The following is a 20,417-nucleotide window of genomic DNA, read 5'->3' as shown; positions in this document are numbered from 1 at the left end:
TTATTTAATTCACTAATTGCCGATAACCAGCTGTAACGCGGTATTATTTAATGCGGTAGGTACATAACCTATACTATAAAATTCTAAAAGCCTCAAATCCGGCTCGAAGGACCACTAATATGGTTGCGCCAGGGAATTTAAAGTGGACTGTATTAATAAAAGCTGTACTCAGGTGAACAGAACAGGAATCATTGAAGTAAAGGGAATAGCCGGTACTCACCTCTTCTGCAAGATCCTGGGTTCTTCTATATTCGCCTGAGTGTGCTGGCGAACCACAATATATATATCGCGGGACACTTAACGAAGAAATCACTACGATCTCACGGCGACAAATCAACAGGAATACGAGGATTTCCTGGATTTATACTTAAATGTTGAGGGAGCTCAACCTTCGCGTGCGGTTACTTGACGGAATGTGTGTTACGCCATACGACCATAGATGTCGCGGCTCGCGGTTTATTCTTAACTTGTACCGGCTAAGTTGCTAGGATAAAGGTGTAAGAGGTTAAGGAAAAGGTTGTGTGTTATTTGGACAATTGGCGTTACCACCAAGCAAAAAACAAACACCACACAATATGAATTATAGTTTTTTCTTTGAAAACCGCGAGTGTTACGCATTTAATTAAATAAAATACTTTTTAACCGACTTCAAAAAGGGAGGAGGTTCTCAATTCGTCGGTATGTTTTTTTTTTATGTTTGTTACTTCAAAACATTCGACTAGCGGAACCAATTTTGATAATTCTTTTTTTAATTGAAAGCTGGTGCTTCCCGTGTCTAATTGCAATTTGGTCCAGATCTGACAGTGGAATCCATGAGAAAACCATAAATTAGCCATTATTAACCATAGATTCCAAAAATAACAATAATCGCAACTAGAATTAGATTAATTAATTAGATTGTATAAAAATACGCAATTATTTTTATACTTTTTAGTGCACATTATATCTATTGTTTTGGAATAGTGTTTTTGAAGTGGGTGTTTTTTTGCTAAAATTTTTTTAAAGGAATAAAAACCCTTATTTTAATGTTACGTTTTAGCTTAGTTATCTTTTCATTATTATTTATCAATTACATTGACATTTAATAACCTTTGCAGGGTCACATTTTCAGGGAGACTGAGGTTGTCAGGTGTCGTAACTTCATATAAAAATACAGCTACAAATTACACGCGTTTTTTGTAAATTTCATGTACATTCAAAAAGGACCACTGTGAGGCTCCTTTGCACAGGATACCGGCTAGATTATGGGTACCATAACGGCGCCTATTTCTGCCGTGACTAGTCTGCAGGGCGCCGTAGCCAGTGAAACTACTGATTGTAAATGAGACTTAACATCTTATGTCTCAAGGTGACGAGTGCAATTGTAGTGCCGCTAAGAATTTTTGGGTTTTTCAAGAATAATAAAGGTAATGAGCAGGGCGTATCAATTACTATCAGCTGTACGTTCTGCTCATCTCATCCCTTATTGTCATAAAAAAAGAAAACTCAGTGTCACTTGTATAAATATTTACATTATTTTAAATAACACAAAATATTTATATATTCCATGCATGCTAATGTAATTAATTTATTAAACCTTTTGTGAGACGATATTAACTAATTTATTAATACGGCTTTTATCACGTTTTCCCCGCGATTAAGACACGGGACGTTATCGCGAACCCACTACACTCACCCTGATGAAGGACCCCCGAATGGTCCGATAGTAGTCGGTATGCACGCCGATAAATCGTGAGTAAAGCCGTATTAATAAATAAACATGCTAATGTTATAAACTGGTTAGTCAAATGACTTGAATGAATTCAAAAATAAGTACATAAATTGTAAAAGCATTTATTTATTTTTGTTCCCACAACGTAAGTAGTCTATACCCTAAAGGCGTAGACGCGAGTCCAAACACCTGATCGTACGGCATTTATGTGTAAACTCAAGCGAACGCAACCTCGGGCTATTTAAGTATTCAGAAGTCTCGTGAAAGTGAAACTGCCATGTATTTAATGATAAATGAACATCTTCTTTTATGCTACGTTTTGACGCGTCATTTAAAGTGATGTGTATACTAAATTAAAGCCAAAATTGATGCAGATTTGGCGTTAGCTAATTTAGTACGTTTTTACGAAGAATTTCGCAGAAGGCAACTGAATGAAAAGATCGTTGTTCTATTGCGATATAAGAGCAGTTGTCCGCGACTTCCTCCGCGCATAATTTCTGATTTCCTATGAGATTATTTTCCTGCTGGAAGGGCAATCAAACTTATTGACAAAAGTCCTACCGCTAGTAAAAACCGCTCTTCATAGTTCATACCTAGCGAGGTCGCAATTTACATTTTTCTTTGGAATAAAGTGCTGACAGTTCTATTTTTTCCAAACTTCCCCGTAAACAAAATTTCAATTTACATATTGTTATACGAATGCACTGAAAATTTCGGGAATCAAGGAAGTGACACAACATTACTATTTAAAAATGTATTTATTGCTTTTCGAAGTATTCTCCGTGAAATTTGACACATTTTTCCATACGATGGAACCAATCATTGAAGCAACCATTCCAATCGGAACTTGGGGTCTCCAAAATGGCCGTTTTGTAGGCGTCCACAGCTTCTTCAGGTGATGAAAATCTCTGACCATGCAATTTATTCTTTATTTTAGGGAAAGTATAGAAATTATTAGGGCTTAGGTCGGGGCTGTACGGCGGATGGTCTAATAATTCTATGTTTTCTTGCTCTAAAAACTCTTTTGTTCTGTGCGCGGTGTGAGAAGTCGCATTGTCGTGATGGAGGATGATGCGGCGGTGGCAGTTCTCTTTACGGAGTTCAGAAACGACCTGTGGCAAACAAATGCTAGCATACCATTCTGCATTAACCGTTCTTTGTCCCTCAAGAGGAATAGTCGCAACATGGCCGGTTTTGGAGACAAACGTGGACACCATTTTTTTTGCAACACTCCGTGAACGAACAATTTTTGTTGGCTTTAACTCATTTTTGAACACCCAAACACGTGACTGTTTTTTTGTTTCGGGTTCGTACGAGTATATCCAGTATTCGTCACCTGAAACGATGTTGTATACAGCATTTGAGGATCCTGCGTGGAATCTTTCGAGAGTTCTGACGCACCAAATAATGCGAGCCGCTTTTTGCTCTTCACAGAGCAAATGCGGTATCCATCGGGAAAACAATTTTTTTACACTTAATTGTTCATGCAAGATTATTTGTATTTGACTCATGGAAATTTCTGAAGTTGCCTGAATTTCGCGGTATGTCACATGTCGATCTTCCTCAATCAGCTTACGCACAGCACCAACGTTTTCTTTGGTGACTGCAGTTTTTGGATGACCTGGACGGGGACCATCACTGAGCTTGACACATCCACGTTGAAATTCAGCAAACCAGCGATAAATTGTGGTTTTGGATGGGACTTCATCACCAAATGCAGAAATCATCCCGACAACACACTGTTTTTGTGTTAAACCACTTCGAAAGTCGCTCTAGATTTTTCTCGAGTCAATTCCATTTTCTCAACGACTAAACAAATTTGAAAAGACCTTGTGGCAAGACCGAGAATTTTTTTAAATAAATAAATGTTATTCGATTTTTAAAACCAAGGAGTTTTTAATTAAAAAGATTTTAATATGACAGGAACAGTGGAAATATTTCATTCCCGATACTTTTAGTGCAGCCCTCGTAAGCCTCCACGTACAACTGGTCGTGAAATAAATAAATTCTGAGATGTACACCGGCTGTTTTCAAAGTTTGATTCTGGCTTTATTATTATAATTAGATTATCGAGTAGCATAATTTCTAAACCAGAAATAGTTGCTATATTTAAATTGCAATTGGTAATCTGATGGCATGGAAGAAAAAGAATTGAAGGCCTTTTTTTTGAACTTCCCTGGAAACAACATTACTTGTTCTTCTTTCGGGTTGAAGATTGAAGAGTGCTTAATGTTTGATTAATAAATTTCAACACGGTAATCAGCCTGATGGCCTATGAAGTTAAAAACACAAATAGTCTCCGAAGAGTTATATTTACATTTTAACACGGCTTTTGAAGTATTAACTTTACGCTATTTGTACAATTATTGATTCATTGCTGATTTCTACTAACTATATTTTATACATTTAAAAGAGAATCAATTCCTCTAAATAAACATTTCACATATCTCGCAAATAGTCTTAGCAATGTTTCAGAATTTTACTGCACGGGGATTGGCGGCATTAGACCATTTTGGTACGTCTCAGCAAGACGCGTTTTTCCCGAGATTTTACTCTCGTCGTTGTTTTCGTATGAGGCTTTATCACTTTTACTATTTCTTATTTGATACGCCTAAACACATGGTCAAATTCAAATTCAAATTCAAATATTTTTATTAAAAATAGGATGTGATATCACTTATTGAGAGTCAAAATCTACCACCCATTCCAAAACGAATGCCTCAGACCTGAGAAGAATGGGCGCGACAAACTCGGCGGGCTTTTTTTTTCATCAAAAATATGTTTACAAAGTAATATTGTACAATTAAACTTATTATTTAATAGCCTGAGGGCAGTAGCTCTGTGGTAACATTAAGAAAGTCATTTATGTTATAGTAACCTATACCACACAAACGTTTCTTAACAATTCCTTTGAATAACGTAATATTTTTGTTTTGAACATTTTCTGGGATCTTGTTGTAAGAGCATATACATAACCCCACTCGACTTAGCCGTGTAGTAGGCATTATAAGACAGGTCAGATTTAGACCGGCCAAATCATTGGACGCGGTCCGGTAGCGGACAATATTCGATGGTATGTCGCATCGTCCATCGCAGAAAATTATTATTATTACCGTCTGGACCGTACCGAGTACGACGCCGGACTAATGAGTGAGACGCCCACCGGACCGTCCGATGGTCCAGCCATACCAAATCCGGTCATGTGTTTAGGCTATTAGAAGGGAATCGTGTAACAGGTATTTAACACGTTTCTCTCCATTACATTATGTTGCAGATAACATATCGATCGGTGAAGATTGTCGATGACAAAGAAGGAACCGATGAGTTTATCCACCAGGCGAGGATATGGATGAAAGACAAAATGTCTATAGCAGTTGTTAAGGAGGGTACGGATAAGTTAGTTGGACTGCTTATCATGAGGATACAGGAGAAGAGTGAGTGCTTTTTAGAATTCCGTAAGAAAAAGTATTACAACCTCTCGGGTTCCGTCCGGCTCTTCCAACTGAGCTAACCGTTCGAGTGACGTATGGTTCGTAAATCTTGATATTTGTTATTCAACTCTCAGGTTGTCTTATAACCGGGTAACTCTGCAATGGATTAAAGGACATAGCGGTTTGTTGGGTAATGATGCAGCGGATGAATTGGCAAGGCGGGCATCGGCAACCCAAGTGGCTGGTCCATTGCCACTTCTGCCACTGCCCTTTAGCCAAATACGCTCATGGATACGCTCTCTCACCAACAACCTACACAACACCCGATGAATGTCTCAAGCTGTAGACAGTCGAAAGAAGCGATACTTGCACTGTCGCCCAAACTGACACGTAGACTTATCAGCCTCAACAGACATGACATCCGTATTATGGTGGGCACCCTAACGGGTCACACATCACTAAACAAACACATTTTCACAATCGGCGTAACGGACAGTCCTAAGTGCAGAAGCTGTCTGACCGAAAACGAAACGGTCACTTACGACATTTACAACAAATGGGCAAAAACCTTTACCAATACGAGGCCGCTCCAGGAAGTCTACGAACACCCCAGGAATGTTCTGAACTTGTGGAAGGAGCTGGGCTGGTCAAATTAAAAGTCAAATCAAAGTTAAATTGTATTAATCCCAGAAGTGAGGGTTATCGCTTTAAAATAACAAATTATTTGCATTAATTATGGTGTAGAACTAGATCTCACAACACTAGTAAAGAAAAAAATAGCGGCTAGATAGGTAACTACAACGGCACTTATATCTGCCGTCAATCAGTAATGTGCAATCATTATAGTTTTATTTTTATTTTTGTAACTAATTTTTAACATATTGTGTCTCAAAGTAATTAGCGAAATTGCGATCTTCGAAGATACATACTAAAACATAATTAAGTAGTTTTGAGTAATTGAAATTTAAGACCTCAAAGGGTTTTGTGGTTATTTAATTATATAAATAGTGACTGTAAATATTTGTTTAAGTAAAAAAATAGAAAAAGAAATATTGTCACTTGCACTAAAAGCAAATATTATTCACTGTCAAAAGTCCCAGTTAGAACGCTTTCGAGTCACATATGACTGTATAAATGTATGTAATATTTTCACTATATATCTTATTTGTTAATATAGGGAAACCAACTGTTACATTATAAGTAATAATGAATATCTATGCCAAGAAATCTTAGCGCGTACACCTTTCCTTAAAGGCCGGCAACGCTCCTGTGATTCCTCTGGTGTTGCAAAAGAAGGTGACCCAACAGATAGAAAAATGCGGAAAAGTAAGCCAATTCTGTAACAAAAACCTTGCACGATAATTAATTACTCGGATAGTGGTGCGGTGGTAAAAGAAATCAGATTTAATTGAATACCAAGTTCTTTCTATATATTTTTTCAGTAACCTTAGTTAAAAAAGTAAGTTAAGAAAATGTCTTCTTTTCTCAGCTTTTCGGTTTTGAGTAGCATATGATTATCCCATATATTAATTATCTCGTAAATGTTTTTTTTTTACATATTTGACATTATTTTTGGGTTATTCAATCGCAAACAAAATATAAATCTTATTTTTATGTTCGTGAACACATATTCTGTTCACCAAACCATCATTAGCTCAATTTATTTATTTATTCCGTGAATCCTCTATCCTGGCAGGGAAGACATTGCAATACAGGCCTGACTTAAATTTAAGATATTTAAACTTTCTTCTTGTATAAACATAAATGTTTTAAACTAATTTTGAACAATCTGTAGCTTAACTGGAATGTGGTAATTCATAGTATAGACACCAACTACCACAAACATCCAAGAAGTGAGCAAGCAAGCAAACAAGTCAAATATATGTGAGATGTTCATTTAAATTTCGCAATGCGACTGTGAAATGCGGGTCTCGCAGAATGATTCTGGAGAGCGCAATTCCAAACAGCCTAGAGAGCAGAAGTAGATATCCTGGATATACTTTAATATGATGTTATGTATTGACTAACATATCTACACAGAAATATCCAAACTTGTGCTGAATTATTCGTCAAGGGAACTACTTCCTTATGTCATCCTTAAATAGTGGTCAAAATAGGTCCGATACGATCCACAAGTGATGTGTCGCCTTATTAGCGTTAGCAGAAATTGTCGAGATAATAGGTCACTCAGAATTTCTACGACTTTTAATTTTACACAACATAATAAGATAAACATAATTCAAGAAAACAAAAATTAGTCATAGCGTTATTAAGAAAACAGAAGAAATATTTGAAATTCTCAAGAGATCAAGGCAAACAAAACTAAAAATCCCCACAAAACATGGACAAAGATATAAATGAATCCCTCATTGGATTCAAACAGGTTACTAGTTTATTTTTCCGCTCAAATATTCAACGACACAATCCTATCCCTGTTTATCAACAACGAATATCATCCCAAATCGATTCCCACTGAAGCAACGCAAAACCGCGGAGAAATACGATCAAAATCCCATCCCTTGTCACGGAACGATTCCGAATCTATTTGACTATCTATCGATATCGTATCGATTCAAATAAAATCGGGCGGGTTTGTGCCGCTTGCCGTGGCCCGTAACATTAGGCAGTGGATTTCTTGAGCCTAAATTTTTACAGTTTCCGTAAAAGAATTCGGATTCAGCGTAAGGATTTAAGTAGTGTTGCAAGTTATACGACCAAGCGATTTTTTATTTTCAATTATATTGCTTCTATGTTGTCTACTTAAATTAAAGGGGGCAAACGGACTAGTGCTTTACCTGATGGAGAGTGAAAACCGATAGCCCATAAATATTCGCAATACCAGAGCTTAAGAGATGCATTATTTCCGGCTTTTAAGAGTCTAAACTTTTAGGCAACCCGTACGACCGAAATTTATACTATTTAAGATGATTCTATGTAGCTTTTTTCATATAATTTATAACATGTTGTTTGGATACATAGTTTAGGAGTAATGGAATATAAAAAGAAGAATAAAATCCCTACAACACTTCGGTAGCGCGTAAAGTTGAGTGTCGCATATACCCGGCCGCTAGGCAAAGAACTATCACTGTAATCTAGCTGCGCCTGCAGCTGGGTGCTAGGTGAAAAAAAAATTTACTACATAGATTTGAACAGCAAATGCGGATGAAATTGTTGGGAAACATTACCATAGAGTTTACTTTAGCGTACAAAGTTTTTCCTCACACAGCCACTTTGTGAAATCATCTGAAGTCAGTATTCGTTTATATGAATCCAAATCGATGCAATTAAGTGACACTTATTACAATTACTGAATAAGGGCCGGGCCAAGAGAAAAATAAGAGATATTGTGGGAAATTGTTAATTCAAGTAGACGACACCAGGGAGATCTTTGTGAAATTCATAATCTTAGGGATCCCCTCTGGATAAAAGTCATAATTAAACAGGTGGCGCAAAACTAATGTGAAATGGCTTTCTATTGGTTAAATGAAATTAACGAAATGAAAGTTCCATTTTCACGAAAAGTTAATTCAAAGATATGAAATTTGAGACATTAAGATAAAAAGCTATATCGGTCAAGTTAAACTTTATGCAAAATTGAGCTCGTTTTACGGGCTTTTTGAATTTTTTCTTGCAAAACAACTGGCTGATCTGAAAACCGTTCGCGATTTCTTTTTTAATGTTTTCTTTCAGGACTTACAAGATCTGTGGTTTGTTAAAACGAGAAAAAGCCCCAAAGAAAGTGCTTGAAGAAGTCTGCGTTTTAATAAGAAAACAAAACGAGTCAGTCCAAGAAGTTCACCGTTTGATGTAAGAGATATGTACGCTCAGGATTCCTGAAATCCACAAAATTATGAATGGCATCACAATTGCGTTCTTCACCTTAAAGGCTATATTTCACCACGACACCATTCAGACAGACACGACACTGTCATGACGCGTTCGAGCTAGTCGCGCCTCCAAATCCGCAACTCCGGTTCCGCAACCAAACAGACACCAGCACTCTATAGAGCTGTATACATTTTATTGGAAGCTGGACTGGTTGCGCCACTGTGGTGTTCCGGTCAAATATAAGACATGCTCAGTAGTGTTACTAGCTATGGTTTCCATTATATTTTAAGCCGAAATAAAAATAGTGCTCGCACACTTCTGCTTGAGAAAAAGGCAGCACTGTGGTATTCAACTAGCCAGCATCCTGTCTACAGAAACCTCCCACTGGTAAACTATTAAATCAGGCAATCTACTCAATTCAACCAGTTGTTTTCAGTGCAACAAGTAATTCAAGATGCCTTTGAATGAGCACAAATGAATTCGAGAAGTGGTAAATATAACTTTCCCATTTTTTTGTAGCAAATTTCTATTGTGTCACTAGTTTTGCGACACCTTGTGTTATAATAGTAATGTAAAAATCGTATATTTAAAATTAAATGTTATATATTTATCATAAATTATTGTATTTAAAATAAATTCCCACTACCGCTTATGCTTGGGGCCCATATTTGAGTAGGTAAATTGGATTCCGAGTCCCTGTCGTGACTATATTACGGCGATGCTGTATTTATGTATATCGTTCGTTGATTCAAACATAAGGTGGGATTCGACACAATTTATTCTTTTTCAGCATATTTAAACAAACGATAATTTTTCTGAGTATTTAGTCTTTAGATTTAGGTATATAACAACTTATGCACAGGTATTATTTGTCGAACTGATCCAGGGGTTTTGGGGTCGAATACCGTTAGACGTAATCAATAGTATAATATGGTTTGAGAAGGGTGAATGAAATAGGCTTCGTGGCGGATCAAACAACCAAAAATATCAGAAATCTGAAAAATTATTGAATACTGGGTTATAAGCTGTAATTGTATTCGTAACATTGAAAGGTGAACTGAGCTAACTAAACAGTATAAAAATGTAAATTATTTTTAATTAAGGCCTGTTTTCAGAATTTTTGCTTTTTATCTAAACTTGTAACGCTGACGTATGACTGAATTATTCATATATTGCGCTTCAAGTATACAGGGTGGTTTTTTGAGAAGGGCGGTGATGGCCAAGTCGGAAACTACAAGACTTAGAGAGAAGTTGTGAAAGGAGTCATGCCCTTGATTTATAAGAAACCACTTATTATAGATATATTAGACACCATTATTTTATTGTAACCGATTTTTATTAACAAGTCGTAACAACTCAATCAAGTCGTAATCAACAAAACAATCAGCCAGGCTTGACATTAACTCTTTAGTATTTTGAATGTTACTAGACTACTAAAGCACTCATTTACAAACTAAATTGCTCCGGCATTGTCGGGATGTTAGGTTGTCTATACGTTGGTATATCTAAGTCTATGCATCGAGCACCCCGCGCTTAAATGCGGTCAAATGCATTGAGCTGATAGCCATCCATATGCTCTCTCTCAGAGCTCTTATACTACACTATTGTCAGCTTGATATGTTAACAAGCGCTACCAACGTCATGAACTGCCATAAGATATCCCAATCAATAATAACATTTATTTAACTACTGCTAATATATAAATACTTTTTAATATAACAATCACTATGATGAGAAATATTTACTCGTATGATAGCATATAATATTTTGATCTTTAGCTAACTTGATTCGTGTAAGTTAGTTGGCACTACGGCAGTGGTAGCATCATCACGGTAGACGGTCGTGCACTATATAAACCAGAGCGCTAAGTTGGAGTAGCCACTACATATTGTGAATTCTAAGAGGTAACGCTGCCCAAATTGTATTGAGACAGTTATTATTATAATTATTAGTGGGAACTGTAAAATACAGATATTTCAATTTTATTAAGTGCGTTTAAATTACTAACTCCTTGTACACTATATAAGTACAATTGATCAATTTACGTCATTTAATTATCATAACTTTGAAGTGCCAACGCGATCTGTACGTATTCCATGTCTATTTTGGGTCGATTCCTCAAATAATAATATATCGCACACCAACCCCATTATAAGAATTTGTAGAGAATTAAATAAAGTGTGTGTTGATATAGATATTTTCCTTAGAGATATACATTTGTTTAAAAATATTATAAAAAACGTCTTAATTGAATTGTCTTCTAATTTCTCTATTAAATTATCTTACGTTCCATAATTTTATGTTAAACTTAGGTAAATCGCATTTTATGTAATATCTGTTGTGTCCACTTTTCGTTTCTTACTGTATTTTATGAATGCTGTGTACAATTTTAATAGGATCTCAGGATCACATAAAGTATCCTGTACTTGGTATTGGACGATAGTTTAATCATGTTTTTTTTTTTTTTTTATGGAATAGGAGGACAAACGAGCGTACGGGTCACCTGGTGTTAAGTGATCACCGCCGCCCACATTCTCTTGCAACACCAGAGGAATCACAAGAGCGTTGCCGGCCTTTAAGGAAGGTGTACGCGCTTTTTTTGAAGGTACCTAATTGTAAATAAATAAATAAGTCATTCGTCACCACTTGTGCTCTTATACAAGAACAGAGTTAATTGATTAATGTACCATTAGCAGGGAGCGTACATTTCATGCCCGTTTCGTCATAATGACGTATTAATATAAACACACAGGATGTTTCAAAAAACGTAGTGACAGATAGTCTAGCAACGTTTGATTCTAACATAATAGTTTCTGAAATATAAAAAATAAGTATTTAATGGGATGTAAACAAAATGCGTTAGTTATATTATAACTAATAAATTTATCTCTAAATAACACGCATAATTAAATGAAGAGATAGTAATGAAAACCAACAATTCGTTTTTTTCCAGCCTGTATGTACCTTGGCGTCAAACGACTGTCATCGGCATGACATGTACGCTCCCTGACCATTAGCTTCCAATCTAAAACGAGATCCTGTACATAATCAATTAAGAAGATAAATTATTTAACTTAGGCTTACTACGTCTTTCTATTTTTAATTTCTATATATATTTTATTAATGAACAAAATCAGAAATAGGTAGAATAATTCATAATTACCTCGCTGCCTTATTTGTCATACAACTTGTATAGTAAATATGTGGGTACTTAATTTATTTTTATACAGGTATAACAATCTTTTTTTTATGAAAATAAAGGACGAGACGAGCAGGACGTTCAGCTGATGATAATTGATACGCCCTGCCCATTACAATGCAGTGCCGCTCAGATCCTTGAAAAACCAAAAATTCTGAGTGGCACTACAATTGCACTCGTCACCTTGAGATAGAAGATGATAAGTCTCATTTGCCCAGTAATTTCACTAGCTACGGCGTCCTTCAGACCGAATCACAGTAATGTTTACACATTACTGCTTCACGGCAGAAGTAAGCGCCGATGTGGTACCCATAATCTAGTCGGCATCCTGTGCAAAGGAGCCTCCCACCGGTTGCTTATTTCCGAGAAAAAAAAATAATGATTACAAACACACCAAAGAAAATTAATAGTTAATTACTATTTTTAAATAAATAACTAAAACTACATACTAAATATAATATCTGATAGAAAAAAGAAAAATTGTGATTTGAGTTAATTCAATTCAAAAAGAAAGAATAAACTGTACGTGCTGTGCTAGGGGTAAGGACTCCGTCATAGGTCTTGGTATTAAATTTTACAATAAAATAGCAGACAATATACTAGGACTCATTGAGCACAAATTTAAGAAATATATTAAAGCTTCTTTGAAAAAGAAAGTATGCATTAGTATAGCTGATTATGTAGAAAATAGTGTTGCGTGGTTCTCGTCTGGTTCTGCGCAGACCACCTCTAATTGTAAAGTATTATATGGAAGAGGCTTACGGCCGTTCCCAATATACTATCTACAGATAGAGATACAATAAATTACTATCTTCTACTGTCAGTAATTAGCTGTCAATAATCTGAGGCTGTCCCAATATACCCGATAAGTCATTATTTTCGCCTTATATTGGGACGCGTGAATTGCAATTTCCATAGAAACTTCTATCGTTGGTAAGCTATACGTCGTCCCATTGACAGACAGCGTGTACGGATAAGGTGAGTTACCGTCGATAAGTTTATTGGGACAGATACGATTTTTATCTCAAGTAAGAGATAGACTGAATATTGGGAACGGCCGATATACGGCCGGAATACAATTTGTTATTTTATGATTAAAAATATGTGCTGGGAGTTTTTTATCAGTTTTTCTCTCCTTGCAAAAGCCCTTTACGAACTGATGTAGCTTCATGACGTTTACTAACAATTTAGCTGTAATTTAGCTGTGTGTTATATTCTTTTCAATCCCTATGCTAAATAAATATATTTGTATTCTATATTCATCAATTAATAACACGGAAAGCTAAATATTATATTTACAACACAGAGCAAGCGGCAAAATGTGGCGTGGCGCGGTTTTGGCTAGAGAAATGACAGAGTGTGACTGTGAATCAGTAGAGATGTGGCACGACCGGAGCCTTTAGGTATAGGTATCAAAGGCTAGCTAGTGGTGGAATTAGACTCTTATCAACTCCTCAAGGTTATTAATCAAACCTCTTATGTTCTCGGTGACCCCAGGTGTTTGGCCCGGTATGTGGCTACACTCCGCTCTCCAGACAAATGTGTGCGGACATCTCTTCTGCCTCTATGCAGTCTGGCTGTCGGTGACACCTATATTTAAAAGAGTGGTGTATGAAATATGGAAGAGGCAAACGGGCCACCGCAGCCCATACTCTGTTGTAATAAATACCACAGATACCACAAGCGGGTCAAAAATATGCTTGGTTTTATTTTTGCAGAGGAGGAAAATACATTTACGTATTGATTACCCCGAAACGGAGCTACTCTTATGTCGGGCTCGGGTGTCAACACCCCCTATCAACTAAAAACCTCCTCTGTACTGAGCCCTAAAGGCTTTCTTTCACAGCGTTCTTGAAACAATATTGCTGATGTACCAATTTACTTTAAAATGGCAATATTTTTTAGAATTAGCTAATAAGTAAGTTTCCACAAAAATAAGTATTCTGTATTTAGTCTTAGCTTCGCAAACATTATAAATTGAATTGTAATTAATTGTTTTATTGAATAAAGTTATTATTTTAGTAAATAACCATTCAGTTATTCCTTGTGTAGCTCCTGTTACGTGTTTGCATCCAGTCAGCTCTATCCAGTATTTATAAAGTAGCTTCTTGATATGGCACTTTATGATCTTCTGCAAGCCATCTAGTAATTATTCTGATCAAAGTGCTATCGTCTTTGAAGTTTTTTTTTTGTAGACGAGGAAAATACATTTATGCATTGAAGACCCCGAAACGGGGCCCATACGTTGGGCTCGGGTGTAAAAATTAAAACTAACCTAACCTAGGACTAAAAACCTCTTCTGTGCTAATAGCCCTGAAGGCTTTTACAGCGAAGCCGGGTAGGGGCCTTTTAGTCCGAATCTTTTAAGTAGTATCTTGTAGTTGTAGTCGTAATATCTTTTTGCTAGTATATAAATCTTATTGAATTCTCAGGTGCACATTCTCGTACATTCAGCCGCGTGAAGATCGCCTACAACAAATTATATTCGACGGTGACAACGTTCAACAACGAAGTCGAGAAGCCAGTGGACGTGTTTGACAGACTCGGAGTTAGACGATACTTAAAGATATATGTGTTCGCTTTGAAACCGAGATACCGACATAGGGGTGAGTACAACTTGGTTGTATGTATTTTCTATCCTTGGTTGATAACAATTGTCTCTACTACAACATCCATACCGACCAACTCACTTATTTATTTTATTTATTTATTTATTTATTTATTACAGCTTTGATATTACAATGACTAAATAAAATAATGGTCCCACAAAACCATCTTGATGTTTTGTCTGTGGAATCTGAGCTATCTTAATTATAACATTTATTAACTTAAATAGATGTATATTTATGGAGATTTATTTATAAACGTGGAGGTGAAAATTTTTATACAATATTATTTAACATTACTAAGGACTCTTATTATTTAAATGTATATAAATATAATGTGTCCAGATTGTCAATATGATATTTTTTTAACATATTTTTAAACTTTATTTTATTAGGTTCGTGTCTTATATCTGCTGGTAAACTATTTAATATATATGGGATTCTCTTTTTTAATGTTCTATCTCCGTAGTAATTATTAACTCTAGGTACTTCATATTTACCATCAGATGTAGACCTTGTCTGGTGAGCATGACATACCAGGGTTGGACTACGATCTTGATTGCCACGGTGGTGTAGTGCAAGTAAATATTTAATTTTTAAGGTAATTGGTAGTATTCTACATACCTTGAATAATTTTTTATAGTTATCTTTACACATCTCTTTTGTTTTGTTGTCTACAAGTAGTTTAAAAAATCTAATCTGAAACAATTCTAATTTGTTTATGTTTGTTATATGGTGATAATAATTTCCTAGAGGAAAGAGCATGCAATAAATTCCAATTTGGATTAATTTCTGATGTTGCATGAGGTTGCTTTGATACTAATTGCAAGCAGGGCGCTTGTGAATATTATAAAAGTTATATACATGTACTAGATGTCCCTGACACTTCGTAAAATTCCTTTAAACTATTTATTCCTCGTGCTATTCTACGTTTGTAGAAAGAACAATATTGTAAAAATCCTGCAACGATTTGACAATTAATTATCAAATATCGAATACGGCTGTACGGGCTGGCCTTTGCCTATCCTAATAATGGACGAAGAAACCTAAAAAAATAACAAATGTCGCAAACGTCAAAAAAATTTTAGGAACCAACTTCCCCCTGTTACTTTTGTGTTACAGTGATGCGCGTGCATCTTAAAATTTCACTCTCATCATTTTTTCATAACGCACCTAAAGAAGTATAACTTCAAAAAATCTCAGCATTTTAGATTGACAGTTGCAGCTATTGTTATTGTGTTAGTTCATTGAGCTGCGTATGAGAAAGTTATTTGCGCAACGTTTGAGAGGGTCAGTTAGTCGGAAACGTTTATTTATTACAAAATTTTAAGACAAATGTTGTAACAGACAGAGCATACAGATAAAAAAAATAGTATGGGTTATGTCGAACTCGATGGCTCGTTTAGAACCATCGTCCACGCGTAATAAGAACATGGAATGAAATTCTTGGCAGTTAGTCTTGGGCAACTTCAAGACAAGCGTATACACGTTAAAGCCGACAGGTGTTTTTTCTGGTTTTACGTGTGAGAATATGGCCGCAGGTGATTACTTAACATTAGGTGACGATCCGTATTTTCATCCTATTCCATTAAAAATTTTAACGGATTTTAATAGCATACCACATTTTAATTAATTTTAATGTACTCAACTGATTCCCCAAATACAACGCACGAGAAAAATCTATGCAAGATTACTTTAGTTAACACAGAAGAGTATAAACCAATTATTTAATAATTTCAGTTGTATCCAAAGAGTTGCTAAAAGCGCCTATAGCATTTGTGCCATTAGTTGAACAGTACAAAAAATATTTAATAAGTTCAGCGGGCCTACCATCAACTTTTAACAAGCGATGCGATTCCGATGCAGTTCAGTCTAGGTACCTAAACTGAATCACTAAAATTCGTACCATGAAGTGCCTTTTACTGAATGGCGTTTGGTCCGCTTATGAAGAATGAACGAAATAAATTTGAAACAGTCGTTGCATAACTTTGTCTCTCTTAGTCGAACCATATGCGTTGCGTTTCGATACCTAAAATGATATGATTTTAGCGGTTTTTTGCTTAGAAAATACTAAAAATTACCTTTTTAATTGCGCTTTATAGCGTCATATTATATACCATTAAGCCCTTTTTTGTACTTATTAAATAATAGTATTATAACTAAATATAGTTCTTGGAATTACAAAGTGAATGTTTGCTTAGGTGTTTTCGTAAAAATAACGAGTTATGAACGCACCTCCATTGATGTCTGATATGACAGGAGCACAGAGTACATTTTTTTAAATCGTTCTTGCAAACAGGCTATAGTCCCGGCCCTTACTGCCTCGTCTTTAGTATTTTCATTTTGGTATTTATTTTCAGTACCTATTTTGCTTTACAAAAAATTCCAATAAAGTATTCTCATCTCATCTTTTATCAATAAAATTTTCCTTGTCTGTATTTTTTCACTATTTTTTAAAAGCTATTAACAATACGATTCTCCTTCCTCTAAGGAAGTAGCAACTTTTTTCGAATCACTCACTTTGACACATAAGCTGTCCAGTATATGTATGAAATGAAATATTACCTCATGGTACGAATATTTGAACGAACTAAATCAGTTTGCGATTCAATTGACATCATTTTTGACATTCAATTGACATTTATTGCGATTTAATCAGTTGATTTGACGCCTAGTTGATGACAGCCTAAATTAGATAGCTCTAATCACGTCGTGGTACGAAATAGCAAAGCAGTTCATTTAAGGTTGTCAATTGAATCGCAATAAGAGTTCATGCTAGGCCCGCAGATTTAGACAAAGGGTTGCTAAAAGCGGCGATAGTATTGAGTCTTTAATTGAAACAGCACAAATAAAATATTTAATAATTTCAGGTTTAGCCAAAGAGTTGCTAAAAGCGGCGATAGCATTGTGCGAAAGTGCGAGTGTGCCAGCGATCACGGGCCTATTTTTCACGGCTAGAGGACAACAGATAGCCGAAGAATTGGGCTTTCAGAAGTTCCATGAGATATATTATGTGCGTTACTTGATAGATGATGAGGTATGTACTAACATTTATACATTTAATGAAATTGTATGTTCTATTAATGATGAAAGAAAATTGAGTGAATTACGCGTTATTTTATGCGGAAATTCATTTTTTTATTAAATTAAGGGACAAGAAGAGCAGGAAGTTCAATTGACGGTATTTGATACGCCCTGCCCTTTACAATGCAGTGCCGCTCAGGATTTTTGAAAAACACAAACATTCTGAGCGGCAAAACAATAGCGCTCGTCACCTCGAGACATAAGATGTTAAGTCTCATTTGCCCAGTAATTTCACTAGCTACGGCACCCTTCAGACCGAAACACAATAATGCTTACACATTACTGCTTCACTGGCTTAGCCGGTATCCTGTGCAAAGGAGTCTCCCACTGGTTTTGATAATGGGACACTCCATTATCCAATTAGTTTTTTTGAATGTTATTTCTCAATTCGACACAATGCTTTAACCAATTCGACACGTGTTTCTCCTCTACACGAGGAATCCTCAGGAGATGGTCCCTGATGACTTGCCGAGTTTCGTTCCAGAAACTAGGGGAAGAGAACAACTTATATAACAGCGAAGGGAAGAATTTTAGCAATATATGCTGTTAAAATAACGATGTTAAGTTAATAACGATAAATAAAATAAGTCTGTGGTAGAACAACTTAATAGACAATTAAGTTGTTCTACCACAGACTTCAATGCCAAAGAATTACGTCATCTAACGGAGGTTGACCGATTTTGGATTCCTCTTCATTAACCGATAGTAAAAAAAAATATGGAATTGGAAATTGCCTCTTATGTATAAAGTTGTTCTACCACAGACTTTAATGCCAAAGAATTACGTCATCTAACGGACGATCACAGATATATTGTACTGTTATTGAACAGGATTCTAAAATCTGTCAACAGTTATTGAACTGTGTCGACCGATTATTTAAAAATATGGAATTGGAAATTGCCTCTTATGTATAAGGATCTTCCCTCATATCTTATAAGCCCCAATGTTAGTATAAAAATTGATTTTTTTGATTCCTTTTAAATTATACTTTTCTTAATTCTTTTCTCTTACATCTCTTTATTACTGTTATTATATTCATTCCAAGACTTTATTTTAGATTGTATTCTGGGATACCGGCCTGGGTAACTATGGTTGTGCACTCATGGGGTACCGTCTCCCATCCGTAGAAGAGCCGATGGAAATCAAGGCACAAGCCTCGTCCAGATTCAATATACAGCCTGCTGATGAGGATGAGCAAGAACAATCCTGAAAACATAGCAAATGTTAGAGAGTCTCCGCCTTATAATATCAGAATGGTAATTTATTTTTCAAGGTTGAATTCGTGAGAATCTATTTTGATGTTAATAAAATCGCAACATCGCTTTGTAAACAAATTGCGGTCTGAGAGAGAAAACGGAAAAAATAAAAAGGTCGTTTTTTTTTAATTTTTTTAATCTACTATACAAATAGTATTATATTTTATATACTACTTATATAATTAATACTATTTTAATCATATTATCATATTTATACGGCATCATAATACAGATAATATGGTAGATAGAAACCCGGGGCACATCTAAATTGAATGAATATTCTTCTAGATTGTAATTAAAACAATTACAATATATATTTATTTATTTGGAAACCTAACTTCTGCAAATTAATACATAATATACTACTTACTAAACATAAAACAACAACAAAAGAAGTATACAGAAAATGATATAAAACCTTAATACATCATCCATTTCAGCCAACCAGATGGTCGGTCTATTTTATGGGGGGTCCTATAGACACTACGTCTTCCGGAATGTGGTACACCATTCGAGGACTTTACTGCCCCAACTGCCATCTGTCCGTCTGATTTGCGCCCTGCCCACTGCCACTTCAGTTTCGAAACCATCTGGGCTATGTGATGACTTTGGCATTACATCATAACCCATTATAACATATATTTTGGGTTCTAAAATGCACGTACACCCACCCAAACGTCCAGAAATCTAGTTGTTGGAGTAGTGTATGGGTGGCGGTATTGACTTACCCATCATGAACGCCCGTTCAACGTCCTAAAAAACCTTTCAAATTTACGTGAAATAATAAAAGTTCAATGAAACTCAGTGTGTGTTAAGTTTTTATTGTTTCATCAGTTTGCAGTAAGTGTGCTATTGTTTAGATTTGCATTTATATAGAATGAATCCATTTCGGCGTCTGTGTTGAATTGAATTTATTCGAATCCATAATTTATTGCGAAATTCGTTAAATCCTGATTGATTTCATTTAGAATTTTATCTTCGCCGCACCTGTTGACTATCTAAGGATTAATCTGGAACAGTTATGGCCACCTTAGATCAAGAAGGATTGGTCTCCGCTGCGCTCCAAATAGATACCGCAGGCGTAGTCGCAAAGTGTGGCAACTAATACTATGCCCGAGAGGGCGCACTCGAGCCGACGGGACGTGTCACATGTTCTGTTAAAATTTGCGAATAATTGAAACTTAAATGCCGGGTTTGGTAAGGATTACGGGGATAATTAAAGATACAAACTTTGAACATTAAAACGTGCTTTTTATTAATGACAAAACAACAACATGGAGAACGTTTAACATCATAATGAAC

General features: G+C 35.7%; 1 protein-coding gene across 1 annotated transcript in view; it reads left to right on the top strand.

Moving 5' to 3' along the window:
- The window catches only part of LOC126979007 (uncharacterized), a 45,713-nt gene extending 25,962 nt beyond the window's left edge, over positions 1–19,751 (top strand). The window contains exons 3-7 of the mRNA XM_050828149.1: positions 4,986–5,145; positions 14,602–14,775; positions 17,646–17,812; positions 18,917–19,115; positions 19,556–19,751. Coding sequence (XP_050684106.1) covers positions 4,986–5,145; positions 14,602–14,775; positions 17,646–17,812; positions 18,917–19,069 — 654 coding nt within the window. The 3' untranslated portion in view covers positions 19,070–19,115; positions 19,556–19,751. The remainder of the gene's footprint in view (positions 1–4,985; positions 5,146–14,601; positions 14,776–17,645; positions 17,813–18,916; positions 19,116–19,555) is intronic.
- The last annotated feature ends 666 nt before the right edge of the window (positions 19,752–20,417 follow it).

This window comes from Leptidea sinapis, chromosome 3 (assembly GCF_905404315.1).
Source record: "Leptidea sinapis chromosome 3, ilLepSina1.1, whole genome shotgun sequence".
Taxonomy (NCBI): domain Eukaryota; kingdom Metazoa; phylum Arthropoda; class Insecta; order Lepidoptera; family Pieridae; genus Leptidea; species Leptidea sinapis.
The sequence above is the reverse complement of the archived record's forward strand: the minus strand, read 5'-3'. Positions and strand labels throughout refer to the sequence as shown.